Genomic DNA, 20,342 nt, shown 5'->3' with positions numbered 1-20,342 from the left:
CTAACCTTTTGTCCGGTGGGTTGGTTTTTTTTTTTTTTTTTTTTTTTTTTTTTTTTTTGTTTTTTTTTTTTTTTTTTTGTTTTTTTTTTTTGTTTTTTTTTTGTTTTTTTTTTGCTTTTTGTTTGTTTGAACTTCCTTTTCCTTTGTAGTCCTCTCCACGCCGCCGCCTTCGCGGGCCACAAAGACAGCGTCGTTTGCCTCGTCAACAAGGGAGCCATGTACGTCCTCGCTTCCCCCCTGTTGTGTAGACCATTTCGCGTACGTGCTATCTTGGCAACAACTAACATGTGGCTTGCCCGTCTGTGCACCGCCAATGACACAGGGTTGGCGCGTTGGACCGCTTCGATCGCACACCGCTTCACTATGCCGCGGCCGCTGGCAGCCATGAGTGCTGCGCTGAGTTGGTGCCTCACATGAGCAAGCCTCACAAGCTGCAGCCGGACGGCACTCGCCGCAATGCTCTTCACTACGCCTGCTGCGTGGACCGCTTGGGCACGACCGTCCGCCTTCTGTGCAGCCAGCAGCTGCCCATTACGCAAGCCGACGCAGATGGCTGTGTTGCCCTGCACTTGGCGGCCTACTACGGCATGCGTGCCCCGCTGGCCTTGCTTCTCGATGAACTTGGCAGTACTCGCGCGCCCAAGGTTCTCAACACCAAGGACCATCATGGACGTACCCCAACTCACTACGCCGCCTACCGAGGCCACGAGGATATTCTTCAGGAGATCATCAAGACTCGTGATGTTCAGCTTGAGATTACCGACAAGCAGGGCCGCACGCCTTTGGACGCGGCCTGCTATGCCGGCCATCACGAATGCGCAGAGCCACTTCTGGACCGTGGTGTCGAGCCCAACACCCAGGATGAGGTGAGATACCCTGGCACTCTGTCACTGAACAGCACTCCATTTTGACAGCCGTGTGCCCCGCCCCCATTCATTTTTCTTGTCGCTCTGCTTTACTAGACGGGCCGCACACCCATGATGCTGGCCTGCGCAAATGGGCACAACAGCTTGATTGAGGTGCTCATGGATGACGATTATGACGTCAACCTCGACATGGTCGATAACGAGGGCATGAACTGCACCATGCACCTCTTCCGTCGGGGCGACCCATCTTGCATCAAGACCTTTTATCAGATGCAAGGTAAACTGGATCTGACCAGTACCGATAAACAAGGGCGCACGGCGCTGCATCACCTGGTGCAGGGCGAGGGTGAGGCGGCAGTGCTCGAGTCTTTGAATGATCAGCTGGATATTGATTTTGATGTCCGCGACAACGAGGGCAAGACCTTGATTCACTGGGCGGCCATTCTCAATCGTGAGGTGCGATATATTGACCATCGTTGGTGCCGGACTGTCGCATGAAGATCCCGCCGATCCCTTCTTACTCGACCATGTCCTTGATGACAGGAAATGCTGCGCTTTTTGGTTAGCAATGCTCGCTCCAACGAATTGGACAATGAGAAACGCACGGCACTGCATTACGCCGCTGCCAACGGCCATGAAGCTTGTGTGGTTATTCTCATTGGCGAGGAGCTCGAGTGGCGTGCAGAGGGTGAGGACGTGTTTGGCGCCCTGCACTGTGCCGCTTGGTCGAGCGAGGGCGCTACGCTCGAGGCCATGCTGGAAGACGTCGAAGACATGGATGTCAATGCCCGTGACTCCTTCCAGCGCACTCCGCTGCATGTGGCTGCACAGGCAGGTTCGCTTGATGCAGCTGCCGTTCTTAAAGGCAACGACGCTGACTTGGATGCGGTATGTTTGTTGTCAGTTGGCGTTGCGATCTTCGAGTGTCCGGGCCATGTGTGGATTGACTCATGCTTGAGTGACAATGTAATATCCGGCTTTTTAGGTGGATGTTCGTGGCCGCACGGCCATCATGACTGCTGTGATTCATGGCCATTCCATGCTTGTTGGGCGTCTGGTGGAAGACGTGGATCTGACCATCCGGGATCAGGATGGCTTGACCGTCTTCCACCACATGTTCAAGGCCCAGAAGCCTGCCATTGTCGAAGCTCTTGTCGAGCACCTGCCACAAGAGCTCGTCAACGAAACGGATGCGAATGGCAATACGTATGTGCCGCCGTCTGCGTACCATTGCTTTTTTTGTCTTTCCACCTCGTGCCCCAGACCGGGCTCATGATTATTGTGTCCCACACCTTGCTAGGCTCTTGCATTTGGCGTCGAAGCACCACAGCAGCGCGGCCGTCTCTGCCCTGCTGAAGCTCGGGGCCAACGCCAAAGCTGTCAATAGCCAGGGTACGTCGCGAAGCGTGGCATGTTTCTCTCACCCGCGTCCTCGTGCTCATATGTCGCCGCCATCGCCTTCCATCTTCATAGGCCTGGCTCCCATCCACCTGCTTGTGTCTGGAGATGCGCGTTCTTGCTTGAATTTGCTCATGGACAACTACGCGGTGCAGCTCGATGCGTCGTTGTAGGCAGTCACATCTGGGCGGGTGGGATGTTTGCAGACTTTGATTTGTGTGTTGACTTGATGTGTTCTGTGGTTTGTGTGTTGATTTCATGTGCTCACTTTTTTTTCTTTTTTGTTTGGTTGTTGACTCGTTGGGCACACTTTGTCCTTTTGGCGACGACCACAATTTGATTGTTCTTGTGCACCCCCCGGAGTGTGTTTCACGAGTGCTTCGTGGGGAACCGCGCCCCTGGCGAGCTTGGGCATGTCATTGCCACCGGATGGACGTTGTTGCAGAACAAAAATGCAATTGAACACGTGACGCGACTATCAAAGATGAGCGCTGGCCAGGGTTTTCTGCACAGCAGAAAAGTCGAGCCTGAAAGTGTGGCTCAGTCTGATTTTGCATCAAAGCTGACCGGGCTGGAAGAACGGGATTGCAGCCATGTGTGGAGAATGGGTCGCAAGATGACCATGGTGAGTGCACATGCGACAACCATGACGGACAAGGCCACGAGCGAGCTGGTGTGATCTTTCAACGATTCGGGGTGGCGCACAGATTTGATGTGCACCGAGAGCTACCGAACGAACACAGGGGAGAACACGATCAGCAGGGGAAGGTCAAAAGTCGGTCGGAGACGCGAAAAGTGGCATGGACGTTGCACCATCAGCAAGGCGTTCTACCTTTTGAGCAGCCGGGGTGGACGCTCCAGCCGCTTGGGGCTGCAGGAGGGCATGCCACGGCGAATGCGTTGTCGTGGGCACCACGACAGTGCGCGTTTCGAGCTCACAAGCACCCTCAAGGGCCTCGGTCCAGTGCTTGTGGTTGACATTGCCAATGAAAACGTCAAGCATCTAGTGACCGAGACAGCAGGGCGAGCAAAACATTGGACCACCATGATTGCTGAAAAGAAATGGCACTTGCAAACCAGGAGCCCTTGCTGCGCGCTGTGGGATGGATGGCAGCAGGGCCAACACGGGGGACAAGATGGGAAACGCACCTGTTTTTTGGATTTTTCGTCCGCATCTTTGAGCCAATACTCGATGGTGACCACGTCGCCAGGCTTGAGCGGATCGCAGGCGTCGATGGGCCGGTCCTCAATCAAAATTTCAATGTGACCAGAATCCACGACTGCACAAGCAGACAAATGCAGGCATAAGAACGGACGGGCCACGACCCCCATTCTCTTGGGCCCTGAAACTGATGCAGCAAGTCGCAATCGACTGAACCAAAGCACCAAAGGGACAGTCGCCGCACGGTGCAACAGTCAAGGCGCACCGAACCTTGCATGGAGGCCACTGAGGTCGTGACGGCCCAGCTCGCGAGGACGAGCAACCCAACTGCAACCTGCACCCGCATCGCGACGGCCAACTGCAACACAACCCACATACGCTCGTTTGCGTTCTCAATGTCGTATGCTCTCCCCGTCTTTTTTCCCTCCCCTTCTGTGCAGACAAACCCGCCGATCAGCTCGCCTCGCTGCCGTTCACACACACACCCCCCGTACTAAAATTCAGGAGCTGATCCAACCAAGAGAAATAGAAAATTGATGAATCTCTCAAACTAGCTCTCTCTCTCTCTCTCTCACACACAAACTCTCTCTTTTGCTCTCTCTCTCTCTTTTGCTCTCTCTCTTTTGCTCTTTTTCTCTCTTGTGATGTTCTCTCTCTCAAACTCTCTCTCAAACTCTCAAACTCTCAAACTCTCTCAAACTCTCTGTCTGTGTCTCTCACACTTTGAGGGAAGGCTCTGGGCTGTGGGGAGAGCAGGTGCATGTGGTGCATGTCAGTCAGTGTCTTGGGGCATTGGCCGGACCGGATGAACAAGGCGTGATACGGACGGACGGACCACAAGCATGTTTCGCCGCCGGATGAATTTTGTCGCCGGTGGTACGCTGGGATCAACACCGGCAGCGGCGCCAGCTGCAAACACCAGCTCGGCTTCACCTGGTGAGTGGATCCGTACCCGACGCAGCGCTCGGCATGGCTGTTCGCGCAGCAGGAGTTGCTGTCTGTGTGACGTGTTGTCCGACAGAGGGCAAGTCTCAGTTGATGGCGCCCCTCATCGCCCGCCCCCGCCACCACCACCACCATAGCGCCAGCCCCCACGGCACAGCCTCGTGTGGAAGGACACTGGACCATTTACGAATCCGCCTCGGGTCGTCCCTATTACGTGAACAACCGGAACCAACAGCGAACCTGGAACAAACCGGTTGAACTGGGCGGAGACCCGAATCAAGCTGAGGATATGCAAGCCAAGCTGTCTGCTGCCGAGGACCGCCGCTACCGCATGTTGGTCCTCTTGCATGCAACGCGGGCCTTCCGCAAAAGCACCCTCCCATCCTGCCCTCCCATTCTCTCATGCCTGCTTGTCTTAGGTCCGAAAAGCAGCGCTTGTATGGTGAGAACAGCTACTTTGAGGACGACAGTGGTGATGAAGACAACCAGACATCAGCCACCAAGGGTTCCCGCCAGGTGACCAAGCCCATTGCGGACACCAAGGAGGACGAGGAGGACGACGACGACGACGACCCTCTCGACGCCTTTATGGCTGGCATTGAGAAACAAGTGGCCAAGCAAAAGCACGAGGCACCAAAGGTAACCCGCACTCAGCCACCCGTACTTGACCTTTCTGTCCAAATCGATGATGACACTCGGTCTCATAAACTGTACGACGCCGCTAGATGCCCAAAGCTACGCGAGACGACATTGACGCCTTGGATGATCAAGAGGAATTCTTTCAGGAAATGGCGCACGCCAAACCAAAAGGAGCCAACCATGAGTTTGGTGATCAGGAAGAGGACGACATTGACGACGCCAATCAGGACGTCAGTGCGCTCACCTCTGAACTCGCGCCACCCGTCTGCCCCGGCAAGTTGTACGTGTTCTCGCTTCGAGACCTGACATGGTTGACATGCCTTCTTAGGAGGCTGAAATGGATTCCCGTGGCAATGTTCGCCGGCGATCAAAGAAGAAACAGGAGCAAGCCTTTTTAAAGCCGGTGGACCACGACACCGTTACCTACGAACCCTTCAATCGCGTTCGTGCACCCGCCCGTCTCTCCTCAGACCAGACACAAACACAATGCCTCTGAAGCGCTCACTCCGTTCCCCTCGGCGTGCTGCGTAGGAATTTTACGAAGAGCACCCCGATGTGACGGCCCTGAAGAGCAATGATGTGTTCCAACTGCGCAAGCGCCTCGATATCAAAGTTTTTGGTCAGTATATGCTGTCATTGGTCTTCTGCATTTCCCTTGCCTTCTTTCTCGGCCTGTCGCTCTCACCTCCAAAAAATGGCTGCGTGCTTTGATGCACAACCTTGATTTAACAGGCACTGACCCACCGCGCCCTTGCACAAGCTTTGCCTACTTTGGCTTTGACAAGATCATGATGGCCGTCATTGCCCAACAAGGCTTTTCTGAACCCACCCCCATTCAAGCCCAGGTGCGAACACACGGCCAGGCCTCCTCTTTCGCGGCTACACCCTCGAACCTCCTTTCCGACTTTGTGATCCCTCACCCCGAATCCTACTCGATATCAACTCTCCACCAATGCTTAGGCCATCCCAGCCATCATGTCAGGGCGCGACGTCATTGGCTTGGCTAAAACTGGGAGTGGCAAAACATCAGCTTTTGTTTGGCCCATGATTGTCCATGTGATGGATCAACGCGAACTGAACCCGGTGCGTTCCCGAATCAAAGCAAGGCAACGCCTGTTTTCTTGTTCGAAGCAATTTGTGCCTCACCCAGCCGCTCAATCTGCTTCGGATCATTTACTGCCCTCTTCAGGGAGAGGGCCCGATCGGACTCATTCTAGCACCCACCCGCGAGCTAGTTCAACAGATTGCCAACGAAGCCAAGCGCGTCGCTCGCCAATATGCCATCCAAACCATGGCGCTCTATGCTGGTGTATGTGCTTGTCTCGTCACAAGATGGAGGAGAGAACTCGCGATGATTTGCGCTCACCACACCCCATTCCTTCCTTGCTTCACATTCCCTTAGGGAAATCGCTTTGAGCAATCGAAACAGCTCAAACAAGGGGTAGAGATTATCGTGGCCACCCCATTCCGCCTCATTGACTTCTTACGTGACAAAGTCAGATGCCGCTTTCCCCGAAACCCTTTCTCACCGCCGCCTGAAAGCAACTGCAAACAACAACAGCGACCTGCTTGCTAATTTGTTCTCTTTTTTTTTTTTTTTTTTTTTTTTTTTTTTTGTTTCTTTGCCTCCTCCATGTAGACCATCACGCTTCAACGCGTCACCTATCTGGTTCTTGACGAAGCCGACCGCATGTTCTCAATGGGCTTTGGTGCTCAAGTTGATGCAGTGCTCGGGCAGGTAAGAGGGCTGACATTCTCTCTGAGTTGTTTGCATTTCAAATTTCGTCCCCGTTTTTCGTGGTCTTGTTCTGTAAAAACTTTCCCTGTAGCGCTTGCCCTCACGCTTGTGGTGACGAGAACAGATCCGCCCAGACCGTCAGACCTTGTTGTTCAGCGCAACAATGAAAAAGAAGGTTGAGCGGCTTGCTCAAAATAATTTGAAAGAGCCCCTCCGCATAGTTGTGGGCGAAGTTGGTGAAGCCAACCAGGACGTGGAGCAATTTGTCGAAGTCCTTCCTGATGAAGCCACAAAGTTCCGCTGGCTGCTGTTGCGTCTCGTGCAATTTCAGTCAGGTCAGCTTTCACCCAGATGCAAAGGCTTTCATGAAAACCAGCAACCCCACTTCAATGCCTTGCCTGTACGCCTGAGAGCCATTCACTAAGCGTTACCCTTGTTTCGCAGCTGGATCGCTGTTGATCTTTGCCACTCGCATTGTCGAGGCTGAACGACTTCACCAAGACCTCACAAAGGCTGGACATGAGGCTCTTTTGATGCACGGTGATTTTCACCAAGAGAAACGGTCCGAAGTTTTCAAACAGTTTAAGCAGCAACAGTGCCGGGTGCTTGTGGCGACGGATGTTGCAAGTACGTTCAGAACCGGCCGACACCACCACCTTGGAAACGTTTGCCCATCTCACCTCTTGTTCACACACTCAACCCAGCCCGTGGCCTTGACTTTCCTGATGTGCGCACGGTGGTGAGCTATACACCCGTGAAGGACTTGGACACCCACACGCACCGCATCGGCCGTACCGGCCGTGCGGGCGTCAAGGGTGATGCATACACGCTCCTGCTACCCAATCAGCACGCCAGTGCTGCCATGCTTGTGCGCAGCCTCGAGGCCGCTGGTCAAGACGTTCCAGAACTTGTGATGAAGCTCGCCACGGAGGTGAGTGTTTTTCGCAGCAAGCGACCGATATTTGTGACCTCGTGCCCTTAATAACGTGCACCGTACCACTACCAGGACCACTACTTTGCCAAAACGCGATCCCGTGGCCGCGGTGGTCGGGGAATTGCTTCGGGTCGTGGCCGGGGGCGAGGAAATGCCTTGGGCACCGGTGACGCGTCAGAAGGTGCGCACACAGTCCGAGTCTTCTGTGGCGCCATTTTTTTTCTCCGCTTCGGCATGCTGATGCTGTCTTTGTCTGTGTCTCTTAGGCACAGCTGTGCCGCCTCCACCCTCACTGACAGCCAGCGCCAACGTGCCACCACCCGCGAGCTATAGCAACGCGAGTACGGCTGCTGTCAACAGTGTCGACGCCAAGGCGGCTGAGATTCAACGAAACATGGCCATTGCCCAACAGGTTGGCATTGATGAGGTTGTCTGTTATGCGAAAAATTTGGCATCTTGGTCAGCTCAGTTAAAATATCCCTGATTTGTACACCGGGGCCTTGCCCCTGCCAATAGTACTTGCGCTCTTTGGAAGCGGAGCACGGCTCGGCTGACGTCGCGCTGTCTACATCAAGGCTGACACGAGGTCACCTTCCGCCACCTCCACCACCTCCGCCCCAGTCATCTGCAACCTCCTCCGCCCCGCCCCCAGCACCGTCTTTGGCAGCTGCACCATCTGGGGCGCCTCCCCCAAAGCGAAGCCGTTGGGATGCCCGTTAGGCGCAATACAATCAAACAAAAGGGTCCTCTTATCTTTAGCCATCCGATTATGCTTTGGACAGTTTGCTAAGCAAAACAGAAAAAGGAGAATACTGGAAAATAAAAAAAAAAAGTCCATCAGGCTCAAAACTGCAAAACTGCAGAAACGCATTGCTTGTGAACAGCATCCACAGAAACATTGAAAAAATAAAGAGAACCAAACAAAACTTGTGAGGGCATGAAGGGATTTCTGATGCCCTCTGAAGAAAATTTTACAAACAACATCATCAAGCGGCGAAAAAGGCCTGTGCACCTCTAACGTCAAAGAGCTGGAAAAATACTTTATGGACAGACTTTGAAGCCCGGGCCAGCGCCTTTGCTCAATGCCATGACAGTTCCACACACAAATTTGTATTGATCCTTAAAATTGGGAGAAGAGGGACGCGATTAGACCGTTCTATAAATACCTGGGAAGGCAGCATTTCGGAATAGAGCCAAGATGGGGCGGTACGCACCTGAGTTTGCACAAGATTCATGCGTTGCTCACGCAGCTGGGACAGGATGGCTGGAATGTTGACCTCCTTTGCTTTTTCCTGCAATTGATGCAGGCAAAGTTCGAGAAGGATGTACACGCCGGTTCGACCAATCCCAGCACTACAGTGTACGAGCAACGGCATGGGCTTGACAAGGCGAGACTTCAAGTTGTTGATCTCCTTAACCAACGTCAACATTTCAGCGCTACTCGTGGGCAGACCTGGTGCAAGGCAAGAACCAAGGACGAGCAGGCGCACACAGTTGAGACACGACCTCACAAGGCAGGCAATGGGGAGCAAGGCCAGGAAGGAAAAGTCGAGCACACGCGTGCGCACCGTGATCAGGCCACGCCGTAAACTGCAGCTGAAAAAGACGTCGTTTTCCCTTGGCATTGGCGCGTTGCACCGTAATGTCGCGTAGAATGTAGCCCTTGCGCGCCGCCTCCTTATTCAGCACAATTCTAATGCAAAATCAAGCCAGACACGATGCTAAGCTTCGCCGCCTGGCAAACTCGGACGCTTAACACAGGGAGAATGTAATGAAAAGAACCGAATATACACCAGCCAAAAGCGTACGAGAAGTCGCCGAATTGGCAAGTGTCCCCAGGAGCCGAAGGCCAGTACTGATGGCACTTTGTTCGTCCTGCCGTGCCGATGTGCCAATGTGTGCGAAAAACAGAATGAGGTCGAGCAACGAACAGATGAAAACAGCCTATCCAGACTGATTAGGTTGTCGCTGCAAGGAACGGCAGGTCCCGACTCACCGCCTTCGACCAAAGTGGTCAGCATGCAGATCAACCGCACTTGTTGCTCCCACACCATCTGCCAAAAGTGCTCTGAGGTTTCCGGCTTGGGACCCTAGTAATACAGCAACGATTAATAAGCAATGAACGCTAGAGTTGGCTCATGCTCAGGCCCAGCTACGTTGTAGTTGCGTGTAGCACACAAGAAACGGTCCCAGACTTGCCTGAGAAGCAATGTATGAAAATGTGGTGCCATTCGACTCGAAAGAGAGATGATTGGCGTTGATATAATCGTTGTTACTGCTGTCCAGCTTGACACGCGTGTCGTCATATGGCAAGATGTCCCGGTATCGGTTGCGCACCGCATTCTCTGGCTTCAAGGCCAAACTGCAATCACGCGACTTGACAAGGCCGCGACGCATCGCGGAGATGGCAGGGAAGCTTCCCGTCACGATGCGAGGTCCATTGTTGTTGCCTCCGGAACCAGCTGAGAGCGACGGGCGCGGCGGAGGCACGGGCTCGGACTCTGGCTCTGCCTTGGTGGGCGCGGGTTTGGGAAGCTGCGCGGTCAGGCTCGAAGCCTTGCTGCTAGAAGCAGTAGTCTCGCTCATGGCGCTTGTGCTGCCGCGCTTGGGAACAGGCAAAGGTTTGTTGCCCATCTGTCGTGGCGCGCTCATCTCTTGACGCAGTTTGCTCTTGGTGAAGGGGTTGTTTTTCATTGCCGCAAAAGGATTGCTACTCTTACCATTGGCTGGGCGCGGCTTTGGCGCGGGTGCCGCGGACTCAGTCTCAGTCTCAGTCTCAGTCTCAGTCTCAGTCTCAGTGGGCTGGGAAGGTCGGCGTTCACGAGGTACGGGCACAGGAGCTGGGGCGGCTGGTTCTGACTCAATTGAGGCCTGCTCGGTGGGAGCTTCCTCTTCCGAGGCTTTGTTGTCAACAGCCATGGATGCATCTGCCCCTGTGGGCTTGGCAGTAGCCGCAGGTTTACTGGCCACGTCTGGCTTGGTTGCCACCTCTGGCTTGGTGGCCACTTCTGGCTTGGTGGCCACTTCTGGCTTGGTGGCCACTTCCGGCTTGGTTGCCACCTCCGGCTTGGTTGCCACCTCAGGCTTGGTTGCCACCGCTGGCTTGGTCGGCTTATCAGCGATCGTGGGCCGTGAGGGCTTCTTGGCCACAGGCGGGGGGGTAGCAGTTTTGCTGTTTGATTCAGCCACCTCGGAGCGCTCGAGGGACGGGGAGCTGGTAAAAACGGTGTGTGGCGTTCGCGGGGGAGACGGGGGTGTTGCCTCATGGGCGGCCGCCGTCTGGGCAGGCTCGCTTGGCCCGTCTTCCAGCATCTTTCGCCGACGCTGGGTTGCGGCCAAGAGCTGATCCTGTAAGTCGGCCTGCGAGCTTTGCTTGATGGGCTTTGGTTTGTCGTCTGAATCGGACTCGCGCTTCTTGACTACAATCTTGGTTGGACTGGCAGTCAGTGCGGCGGGTGCGGGACCAGGCGGTGGTGGCGGTGGGGGGGCTGCACTTCCACTGCTGCTGCTGCTGTCTGTTACAGGGGTTACCGTAGGCGGAGCCGTGGGGGGCGCTGTAGGTGGCGCTGTAGGTGGTGCCGCGGGTGGCGCCGTGGGAGGTGCCGTGGGTCGCGCCGTGGGGGCTGTTGGCTCCGAAGACTGGTTATTGCCAACCCCAAAGGATGTTAGGGTGACTGGCTCGTCTGGCACCACCTGCTCAGGCTGGGCCGGTGCCACGGGCACAACAGGCGCAGACACAGGCTCGGAATCTTGTACCGATGAGGCGATGGGCTGCGGCTCGGTACCAAACGTGGACAAGCTCCCAGGGGAGCTGACGACACCAAATGTGGAAAACGTGCGAGCATCACCCGACTCCATGGGCGTATCTGATACACCCTCAAGCGAGCCGACCGCAGCATCATCAACGGTGGTGGACGTGTCCAGCTGACCAAATTCGCGCAAAATGGACGTGCGTCGCTCAGGTGGCGCCGGGGCTGTTGCTGAAGCAGACGAAAAAGTTGATACGCCTCGGGAATCTTCCATATCAGCAGCTGAGAAGGATGTGGCCATGACCATGGGCTGGTCCCCGGCGTCCGTTTCGGGCTGCTCATCCACATCGGGCAACGCGCTGGCTCGACGGAAAACCGGCTCGTCATCCTTGTGACGTCGATTTTTGGGACGGCGTGGGTGGATGACCAGGTTCAGTGAGCTAGGACTTGACTTAATGAGAGCCAGTACCTCGGCGTGTGTCAGCTGAGTCACATCAGTCCCGTTGATATGCGTGATTTCCTCGCCAATTTGAATCTGAGGCTCGTCGGCTGCGGCAGAGCCCTCAGCGATGCGCGAGATGAGGACGGGCGTTTTGCTATCAGCACCACCTCGAATGCCCATGCCGTACTTGCCGTCCCTCGCCAACAGGGTGACTTCCTTGCAGCGTCGCTTCACTGTCATGCGCAGAGCACCCGAATGACCACGGATCATCGTCAGTACTTCCACGTAGCTCTTGGAGGCCAGGCCCTTGCCGTTCACCTCCACCAAGACATCTTCAGATTGCAGGCGGCCATCAAGATGCGCGGCACCCCCAGCTGTGATGCTTGTCACCACGGGTAGGTTTTGACACCAAGATTCGGAACCCTCCCGGAAACCAAAACCATAGCCAGCAATGGTTCGTGGAATCCGTATCGACTCTGTAGCCCAAAAGCCTGATTCGTCGTCCACAATGGTACGACTCACGGCACTGCTGGGACGTGAGTCTACGTCCTTGCTCGTCGCCTCGCTAGTTGCTTCCACGGCGGTCTCTCCGACATCGGTCTTCTCAACGGGGACCGGCCCAGTAGTAGCCTCATCCTCCGCCTCGTCCTCATCGTATATCATGGGCATGGCAGTGACGCGAGACCGTGCACGAATGGGCACGGAGGGCCCCGGCGTGGTTGCTACCGTATCCACGCTCACGGGCTGCAAGGGTTTACGATCCAGCTCCAAAAGATCCAGGTTTAGGTCGACCCCGGACATGAGATGCAAGCGGGAGGGAATCCAAAAGGGATGCAGCTGAACTGTGCTGACAACCTCGTGCACGACCTCGGCCACGTCTTCCAGGCTATTGGCAGGGAACACTTGGCCACTGAAATAAGCATGAAAGTGCGACTTGACCTTTGCTGCCAGCTGCACCTCGGCGTGTACACGAGAAGCACTGTCGTGGGGCATCACAAGACGCGCTCGGCGCGAGGTGTCACAGTCAAGGAAAATTACAATGGGAAAAACGCCATGTTTCTGCAGCGTGGTGATGACAAGGGGATCACAAATGGGGATGACAGGATGGCGACCATCCTCGTCGGTCCTGAGTGATGCATAGGGCAGACCGTACAGGTCACTGCCATAGCGAACGACCTCGGCGTACTCGTCGCGCATGGCTTGATGGATGAAGGTATCCAAATCCACAAAGCGATAAGACTCGGCCTCCCCATGCGAGTCTGTCGCGTCATGACGGACCAACCGGTAGGCGTCAGGAAAGCGCTCCAGCAATGCTGCCTCCACGTTGGCCTTGCCAGCGCCGAGCAGCACAACTGGGCGCGGGGCAGTGACCGCGGCATGTACGCTCACGGGTTCGTACACAACGGTGGTGTCGCGTTGTGCATCGTCGCGGTGCTCCGTTAGCTCGCGCTGCCTCATCCCTGCCATCATTGTACTGAGGCGCGTGACGGTGGGTAGCTCTTTGAGCGCTAGCGGGCTCTGCTCCGGAGTTGTGAGAATACCAAGGCCCTGCTCCACGTCGTCAAAGGGACCCTCCTTTTGCGCCATACCACCTTCAGGATGGAGAGTGACGTGCTTGGCCAAAGATGGCAGCAGGTAGACTTCACAGTGGTCACCAGCACGCATCACGTCCGTAGTCAAACCCACAATGTCGGACGGGTGCAGGACGACGTCACCATAGTGCACGGTGCGAAGAACGCGATAGTAGGCCAAGCGGTCTTCCGCCACCTCTGCTGCAGCAATGAGGCGCCCATGGAATGTGCTCTCGTCTGCAGCCGGCGGCGGCGGTAGGAAATTAAGATGCACGGCCGATGGTTGGTTGCTTTCCGACATTGTGGGCGCATGGAACGAAGCGCGGACGGGCAGAGCATGAGGACCACCAAACTCGTTGAGCTCGTCGACGTTGCGTACCAATGCCACTCGCGGCTCGTGCACACCTTGAGCAAAGGGCTTGAGCTCCACCGTATCATGAGTGTCAACTAAAATTTCTGTTTCTGCCATCAGGGCTGCCTCTTCAGCATGTGCAAAGGTGCTCATGACACCGATACCCAAGCTTCGCTCAGGAGATGCAGCAAAAGTGCGCGGGGCAAAGGCCGTGCGCGCCTGCGTGGGGGGCACAGCATCGTCCAAATTGGCCGAAATGAGGCTTTGGTTATGAGCAGCCGGCACGGGATCCAGGACACTAAAGTCGGCAGAGTGTCGTTTGACTGATCCTGCCGTGGGCTGGACGGATCCTGGGCGATGGGAAGACCAGGACGCAAAGCTCAAATTGAGCGTGGGAACGGACGCGGAACGGTGCCGATAGATGGACTCGCGAGCCACGCCCGTGTATGAGCGTGAAGCACCAGTGCCAACACGCTGCATGCGGGCATGACGATTGCGCGTCACCGGCCGAGGTGTAAAAGTAGTGGAAAACTCGAGTGAAGACTTGACCTCTGTGAGGATCTGCTCCTGCGTGCGACCAAGAGGACTAATGTGGGCTCGTCGCAGCGCCTCATGGGACCGATCAAAAAGACCTGAGGTTTTGAGCTGCGGCTGGCGGCGTCTGCGAAAAAAGGTATGACGCTGGACGCCCGCAATCCATAGCGCTTGTGCATGTTGCTTGGTTGTACACGTGACCACATTGTGGGTATCCTACATAGCGATACAGTCAGCAAAACCGGGAGAGCTGAGACCGAGCATCATCGGCTATCACAAACCAGAGGGGGTGTAGCAAGCAAACATGCAAGTGAAACACAAAGACTGTCAAAGCCCGTACCGGTCCGTTGAGTTGCCCCTTGGTCACGAGATCGACAACGCGATTGTCAAAGGTAATCATTTGGAATCGGGCCCAGGGAAAGAACTCGACTGTGGCCATGGTATCCGACATGATGCGGATACCACGCCAGCCAATGCCGATATAGCCTGGCAAGCGATTTGATAGCTGCAAATGTATTTGCGCACAAAATGTGAAACATGACTCTGAGCGCGGGCAAAAGCCAGTTCAAGATGAAGCACGGCTAAAGCACACCCAGCACGGTGCACTCACCATCACGGGATGAATGTCCAAGCCATATAGCAACTGCTGTGAGGCCAGTTCCAAAAAGGCCAACATGGCCTCGTCTGCCGTCATGTCTCTGCAATCGAAGGGAATGGCCAACGAAGGGATTACACAAAAACATGGACCAATAGAAGCGACAGGCACGGGTTGATCGAGGAGGGACAGGGACAAGACGACAAAAGACGCACTCGAGCTGGACGTGGAGATTGCGAATTTCGTCCTCATCTTCAGGCTTTTGATCTGGCAGCAGGAGCATATCGGAGAGATAACCCTCTGGACATCGAGAGATGTTGAAGTCACCTACAGCGTGACGGCAACATGTCAGGATCAATGGCCATTGGCAGCCAATGCGACATTGAAAAAAAAAAAAAACACAGAATAAACGGGTGCCAAACCGCACCAATGTCAGCCTGCACAATGTAGGCGCAAAGTTGCCAGCAGACGTCGTGGGGAGCCACAAAACGACCGGATGCCAGATCTTCCTTGAGCTGGCAATAGTATAAGAAGCGCGTGTGGTCATGCTGCAGTTGGCGGGGATCCGCCACAAAGAATTTGACGCCAAACTCGAGCGTTACAGTGCGTGATTTGCCTGCACAAATCAGAGGCGGTCCAACGCCAAAGAACATTGTGAGCAGAACGAAATGAGAAATTCAGACAGGGATGAACGGCTGGGCATCGCACTTTGAGTTTGCCGCCGAAGCTGCACATCATCAAGGAGCCAGGCAGCAGGATCTGTACTAGGAAAGTAGAGCGCAAAGTAGTCTGTCTCTGGCAGAGGCTCGATCCTGCAGTCGTCAAACAGTGTTGAAACAATGAGGTGTGTGGCACGTCGACAATGACTCTGGGGACACGACCCACACGGGCCAAAAGAATACAATGTCATCAAGGGCAAGGCTATTGTCCAAAGCGCTTACTCGCGAAGGAAGGCGCGAAAGACTTCATCCCCCGTCGCCTTGCCGGATATGTAAATGCTGTGCTCTGTGTTGTCCAGGTGGCGAATGACACAGACGTAATCACCGCGCTTGCGTGACTTTGAGGTCGCTACGCCATTTTGAGCGTCACGCACGCTATAGGTGCCGCGCGACTTTGTCATGACGGCAGTGCAGAAACCCCTGGGAAGATCTGAAGCCCAGAGTTTGCACTGCCAGAAATGGCAAGGGCGGCGTCTGCTGTAGGAGCAAAGCCCTGCAAACTCTAGCAAGCAGGAAGTGGCACGAGCCAGCTCGATGAGGAAGAGGCTTGATCACGGCCTGCTCTCGCCCGAGTGGGTGATGCCCAAAGTCACGACGAACCTGTGTAGGAGTCGCTCGGTGAACTGGTACATGCAGGCTCGCGCAAAGCGTGCGTGTATTTGACGCACGAGCGGTCACCTTCAAGGCAGAAACCAAACGTGAATTAGTAATCACGACCCTCGACAAGCAATTTGATCTCACGAATCTAACACGGCACCTGCCGAGGCGGCAGGCAGGAAAACCAAGATGAACCCCTCGAGGAGAGGAGAGAGAAGAGAGCGAGAGAGAAAGAGAAAGCGCGAGCGTGCATGAGGGCTGCATTCAACCGCCAAAAAAAAAAAAAAAAAAAAAAAAAAAAACTACCACAACCAGAACAACAACAGCCAAAACTCAGAAGAGCGTCAATGCTGCCAGCTCGGCGATCGCGCCAAGGATTGCCGTACCCTTTAGCCCCAAGCCTGACTCAAGCCCAAATGCAGCTGATGAACAGATCAAGTCCAGCCCTGAGACACATGCACCCGAACCGAACCAACCTCTCGACGCCAGCAGCACAGCCAACAGTCAGAGCCAGAGCCCGCCCCTCCCTCGAAAGCGAGAGAGAGATGGAAAAAGGAGAGCGGAGACAAGTGGAGATTGGAAGTGGTGGCTTGAGAGATGTGCAGACTTGCAGACGTAGATGGGCAAAAACGTAAGGCGACGTGCACCTTGAGCAGAGAGTGGCGCACGCACGGCGATAAAGTCAGAGACACTGCGCGACAAGGAGAAGAACAAAAAGTTCAAGCGGAGGAGATTTTGCTTTTGTTGAAGCGGACGAAAAGTTCTGACACGAGGTAGCTGCCCCATCCGCTTGCATTGGCGATGAATTACATTTGGTAGTTAGTGTTAAGTGTGACACTGGCTACACTAAATGTCGATTGTTGGACAAGTGCATGTGTGCTTGAACCCAAAAAGCTGACAACACAGAAGAAACGCGCTATGTTGATGTGTAGTAGATTTAACCCTTCACTTCTGTCTGACAATAGAGAACGGATGATCGTCACCTTGCCCCACGGTCCCCTAGCGCAGAGTCGATGACCCCAAATGCGACTTGGCACGACTGACGGCGTCCCAACCAAAAAAAAAAAAAAAAAAAGAAGAATGCAAAAAAAAGAAGTGCCAAAAGGGAGAAACAAGCAAAAAACGACAGCTGCAGGATTCGAACCTACGCGGGGAGACCCCATTTGATTTCTAGTCAAACGCCTTAACCACTCGGCCAAGCTGTCCAGTTTATGATACGGGTTAAAGTTAGGAAGTAAAATAGTATATAAAGGGTTTAGAGTTTGAATCTTAGTTTGGACTCGCGTCAAGAGTTGCACATTAAGCCTAAAGAGGGTGATAAGGTCAATGACAAGCCGGCGTAGTTGTGATCGAGGGCCACCCACTTGGGAATAATCCGAGCCACACAGATTCGCCGATCATTTTAAGAGCGCAGCTATCCTCTATCGAGTTATGGTATCAGGGCGTACCTTGAGTAAGCTCTATGAGTGTGGTTTGATTTTCCAGTGTCAGGCTGGAGGCCGGTTTTGGGGTTACGAGGAAGCGCGTAGGTTTGAGGAAGGGTTTTGAGAGAGGTTTGAGAGACGTCCGTCGGGACGAAGCGAAAGCTTTGATGGTGTCTTGAGCTCAATTGAACTGGCTGCGGTCGGCACGCATTCACAGTGACCAGACCAGGTGCGCGGTTCGAATCGCTGTAGAGCCGCTCAATCCCGAGGATAGGGAAAGTGCAACTCGTGCCCGACCGCAGGTGCCACAACAAAGGGAAACAACAGTAGTCACCAGCTTATTGCCCCAGGGCATGTGCCAGGAATCGTGGGGTCTAAGTGTAGGTGTGTATGTGTGAGTGTCAGGCTCCAGGACGGCACGTTTTGGACGCTAACAGTGAGATCACAGCAGCTATGGGAGTTTCAGTGGAAAGACCCATAGTGATCGACACTGAGTGTGCGAAAGCAGTGGAATTGCTCAAATGCGTGGAAGCACGGATTTGACGCTAACACCCAGCTGTACAAAGAGACTCACATGTCAATTGGTGGGGCGAGGCAAATCGGTGAAGAAAATGGCTTTCCGCACCAGCAGCTACATGTCAGGCTCCAGCACGTCTGGAGGCCGTCTTTGGGTTGCGAGGAAGCGCGTAGGTTTGAGGAAGCGTTTTGAGAGAGGTTTGAGAGACGTCCGTCGGAACGGAGCGAAAGCTTTGGTGGTGTCTTGAGGTCAATTGAACCAGCTGCGGTCGGCAAGCATTCACAGTGACCAGACCAGGTGCACCGTTAGAATAGCTGTAGAGTCGCTCAATCCCGAGGATAGGGAAAGTCACAAGAGAGCAGAGCACACAGGAGAGCAAAGGGGAGACAGAATGGCAGGGGGCTTGACGTACCTGCGGTCGGCAAGCATTCACAGTGACCAGACCAGGTGCACCGTTAGAATAGCTGTAGAGTCGCTCAATCCCGAGGATAGGGAAAGTGCAACTCGTGCCCGACCGCAGGTGCCACAACAAAGGGAAACAACAGTAGTCACAAGCTTATTGCCCCAGGGCAGCTGCCCAGGCATCGTGGGGACCGCGTCACACGCGGTGTTTACTCATGTGACTCCCACGAGGAGGATCAGGCCCAGGGGGTCCAAGTGTAGGTGTCAGTGTGAGGTCGTCGCAGCTATGGGATACCAATAGGAAGACCCATAGCGACCGATGCTGAGTGTGTGCGAAAGCAGTGGGAGTGCTCAAATGCGTGGAAGCACGGATTTGACGCTAACACTACAGTGATTAAGCTCCATTATGTAGGTAGACCATGTCTGGCTCCACGGCGTGTGGAGGCCAGTGCTCAAATGCGTGGAAGCACAGATTTGATGCGAGACTTTCGGCGGGAACAGCGAAGGCTTTGATGGTGTCTTGAGGTCAATTGAACTGGCTGCGATCGCAGTGACCAGATCAGGTGCACCGTTAGTATAGCTGCAGGGTCGCTAACAACAAGAAGCGACAATGGTTGTGTCACAAGCACACATACAAGGCAGTCTGCAAAGGAATTGCGAGATATGCCATCGTGGGAAGGCACGCCTCAGTCTGGGCCTGTGTCTGTGTGTGTGTCAATGTCTATGTCTGTGTCTGTGTCTGTGTGATCGTCAGTGAGTGAAGTTGTGCCAACGATGGAGTGCTCAAGCGACGAGACTCAGAGTGGGTGATGCTGAGTGCGTGCAATGGCAGTGGATGTGTGAAAATCCATGTGCATGGCTTCACACGCATACCCCGGTTTCACACACCACGCATGCACGTATAAGACGTGAACTGAACAACAAGGCAAAGCACATTTCTGGCAAGCTCAATGACATGCTGACGACCGGTGTCTCGCTTCAGGCCCTCCTCACGGCCATGCAGTACGTGCCTAGCCTCATCAACCACCTCTAGACGCTGCCCCCAAGTCTGACGTCGGGCTTGTCCGAGCTCTTGAACTGTGCTTGCAAGGACACCTTTGTCAAAGCCTTTTTTGCCAAGGTAAACCTGTCTGCACCAGCCGGAGCTGAAGGTCATGACGTTACGCTGGAACAGCTCCTGGAAGCTCGCATCTTCACGCGGGCCAACACCGGGGGCTTTGGCCTGCACGACTTGATTGAGCGCGGTCCGGTGGCTTATGTCTGCAACATGGCCAAGCTGGCCACTCACTACCCTCGGGTCTACGATCGACTTTTGGAGGATGAATCGAGGGCTGCTGACTTTGAGGCCCACGTGCAGCGAGCCGGCTTCCAGATGGCCACGGTCAAGGACGCGGGGACTCAGCGACCAGCTGAGATCATTGCCCTCCGCTCCAAGGCGGCACTGGACGACCTGATGGCCAAGTGCGCGCTGGACCTGCAGCAGGCATATCTGGCCTCACGTGAGTGGGGCGTCAGCACTGTCTTGACCATGCGGGGTCGGGACAAGTTGCGTCGCTTGAGCGACACGACCTTTGCCATTGCGGTCGTGTCCATGATGGGTTTTGGCCTCCATGAACTCATCAACGTCAAGCCGACGGACAAGTGCCCGCTCTGCAGCAGCAAGACACCTCAGCCGCGACTAACCCGCGAGCACCTGCTGACCTGCCGTCCCATCAAGCGACACAACGCCCTTCGCGACGAGATGGGCCGCCTGCTCAG

General features: G+C 54.9%; 2 protein-coding genes across 2 annotated transcripts in view; one reads left to right on the top strand and one right to left on the bottom strand.

Moving 5' to 3' along the window:
• Nucleotides 1-8,554: 8,554 nt before the first annotated feature.
• MONBRDRAFT_33775 (uncharacterized protein) lies at nt 8,555-16,045 on the bottom strand (the record flags this gene model as incomplete). Its single annotated transcript, XM_001748565.1, has 13 exons — nt 8,555-8,801; nt 8,897-8,974; nt 9,047-9,135; nt 9,251-9,375; nt 9,491-9,557; nt 9,679-9,772; nt 9,861-14,546; nt 14,671-14,835; nt 14,941-15,028; nt 15,141-15,252; nt 15,353-15,541; nt 15,691-15,737; nt 15,867-16,045. The coding sequence occupies 13 exons, from the start codon at nt 16,043-16,045 to the stop codon at nt 8,724-8,726; spliced, it is 5,997 nt and encodes a 1,998-aa protein (XP_001748617.1). The 3' UTR covers nt 8,555-8,723.
• A 3,494-nt stretch (nt 16,046-19,539) lies between these two features.
• The window catches only part of MONBRDRAFT_28177 (uncharacterized protein), a gene marked incomplete at both ends in the record, with an annotated part of 1,294 nt that continues 491 nt past the window's right edge, over nt 19,540-20,342 (top strand). Inside the window, 2 exons of the mRNA XM_001748636.1 lie at nt 19,540-19,586; nt 19,632-20,290. Coding sequence (XP_001748688.1) covers nt 19,540-19,586; nt 19,632-20,290 — 706 coding nt within the window. The remainder of the gene's footprint in view (nt 19,587-19,631; nt 20,291-20,342) is intronic.

This window comes from Monosiga brevicollis, genomic scaffold (assembly GCF_000002865.3).
Source record: "Monosiga brevicollis MX1 MONBRscaffold_24 genomic scaffold, whole genome shotgun sequence".
In the NCBI taxonomy this organism is placed as follows: Eukaryota; class Choanoflagellata; order Craspedida; family Salpingoecidae; genus Monosiga; species Monosiga brevicollis.
The sequence above is the reverse complement of the archived record's forward strand: the minus strand, read 5'-3'. Positions and strand labels throughout refer to the sequence as shown.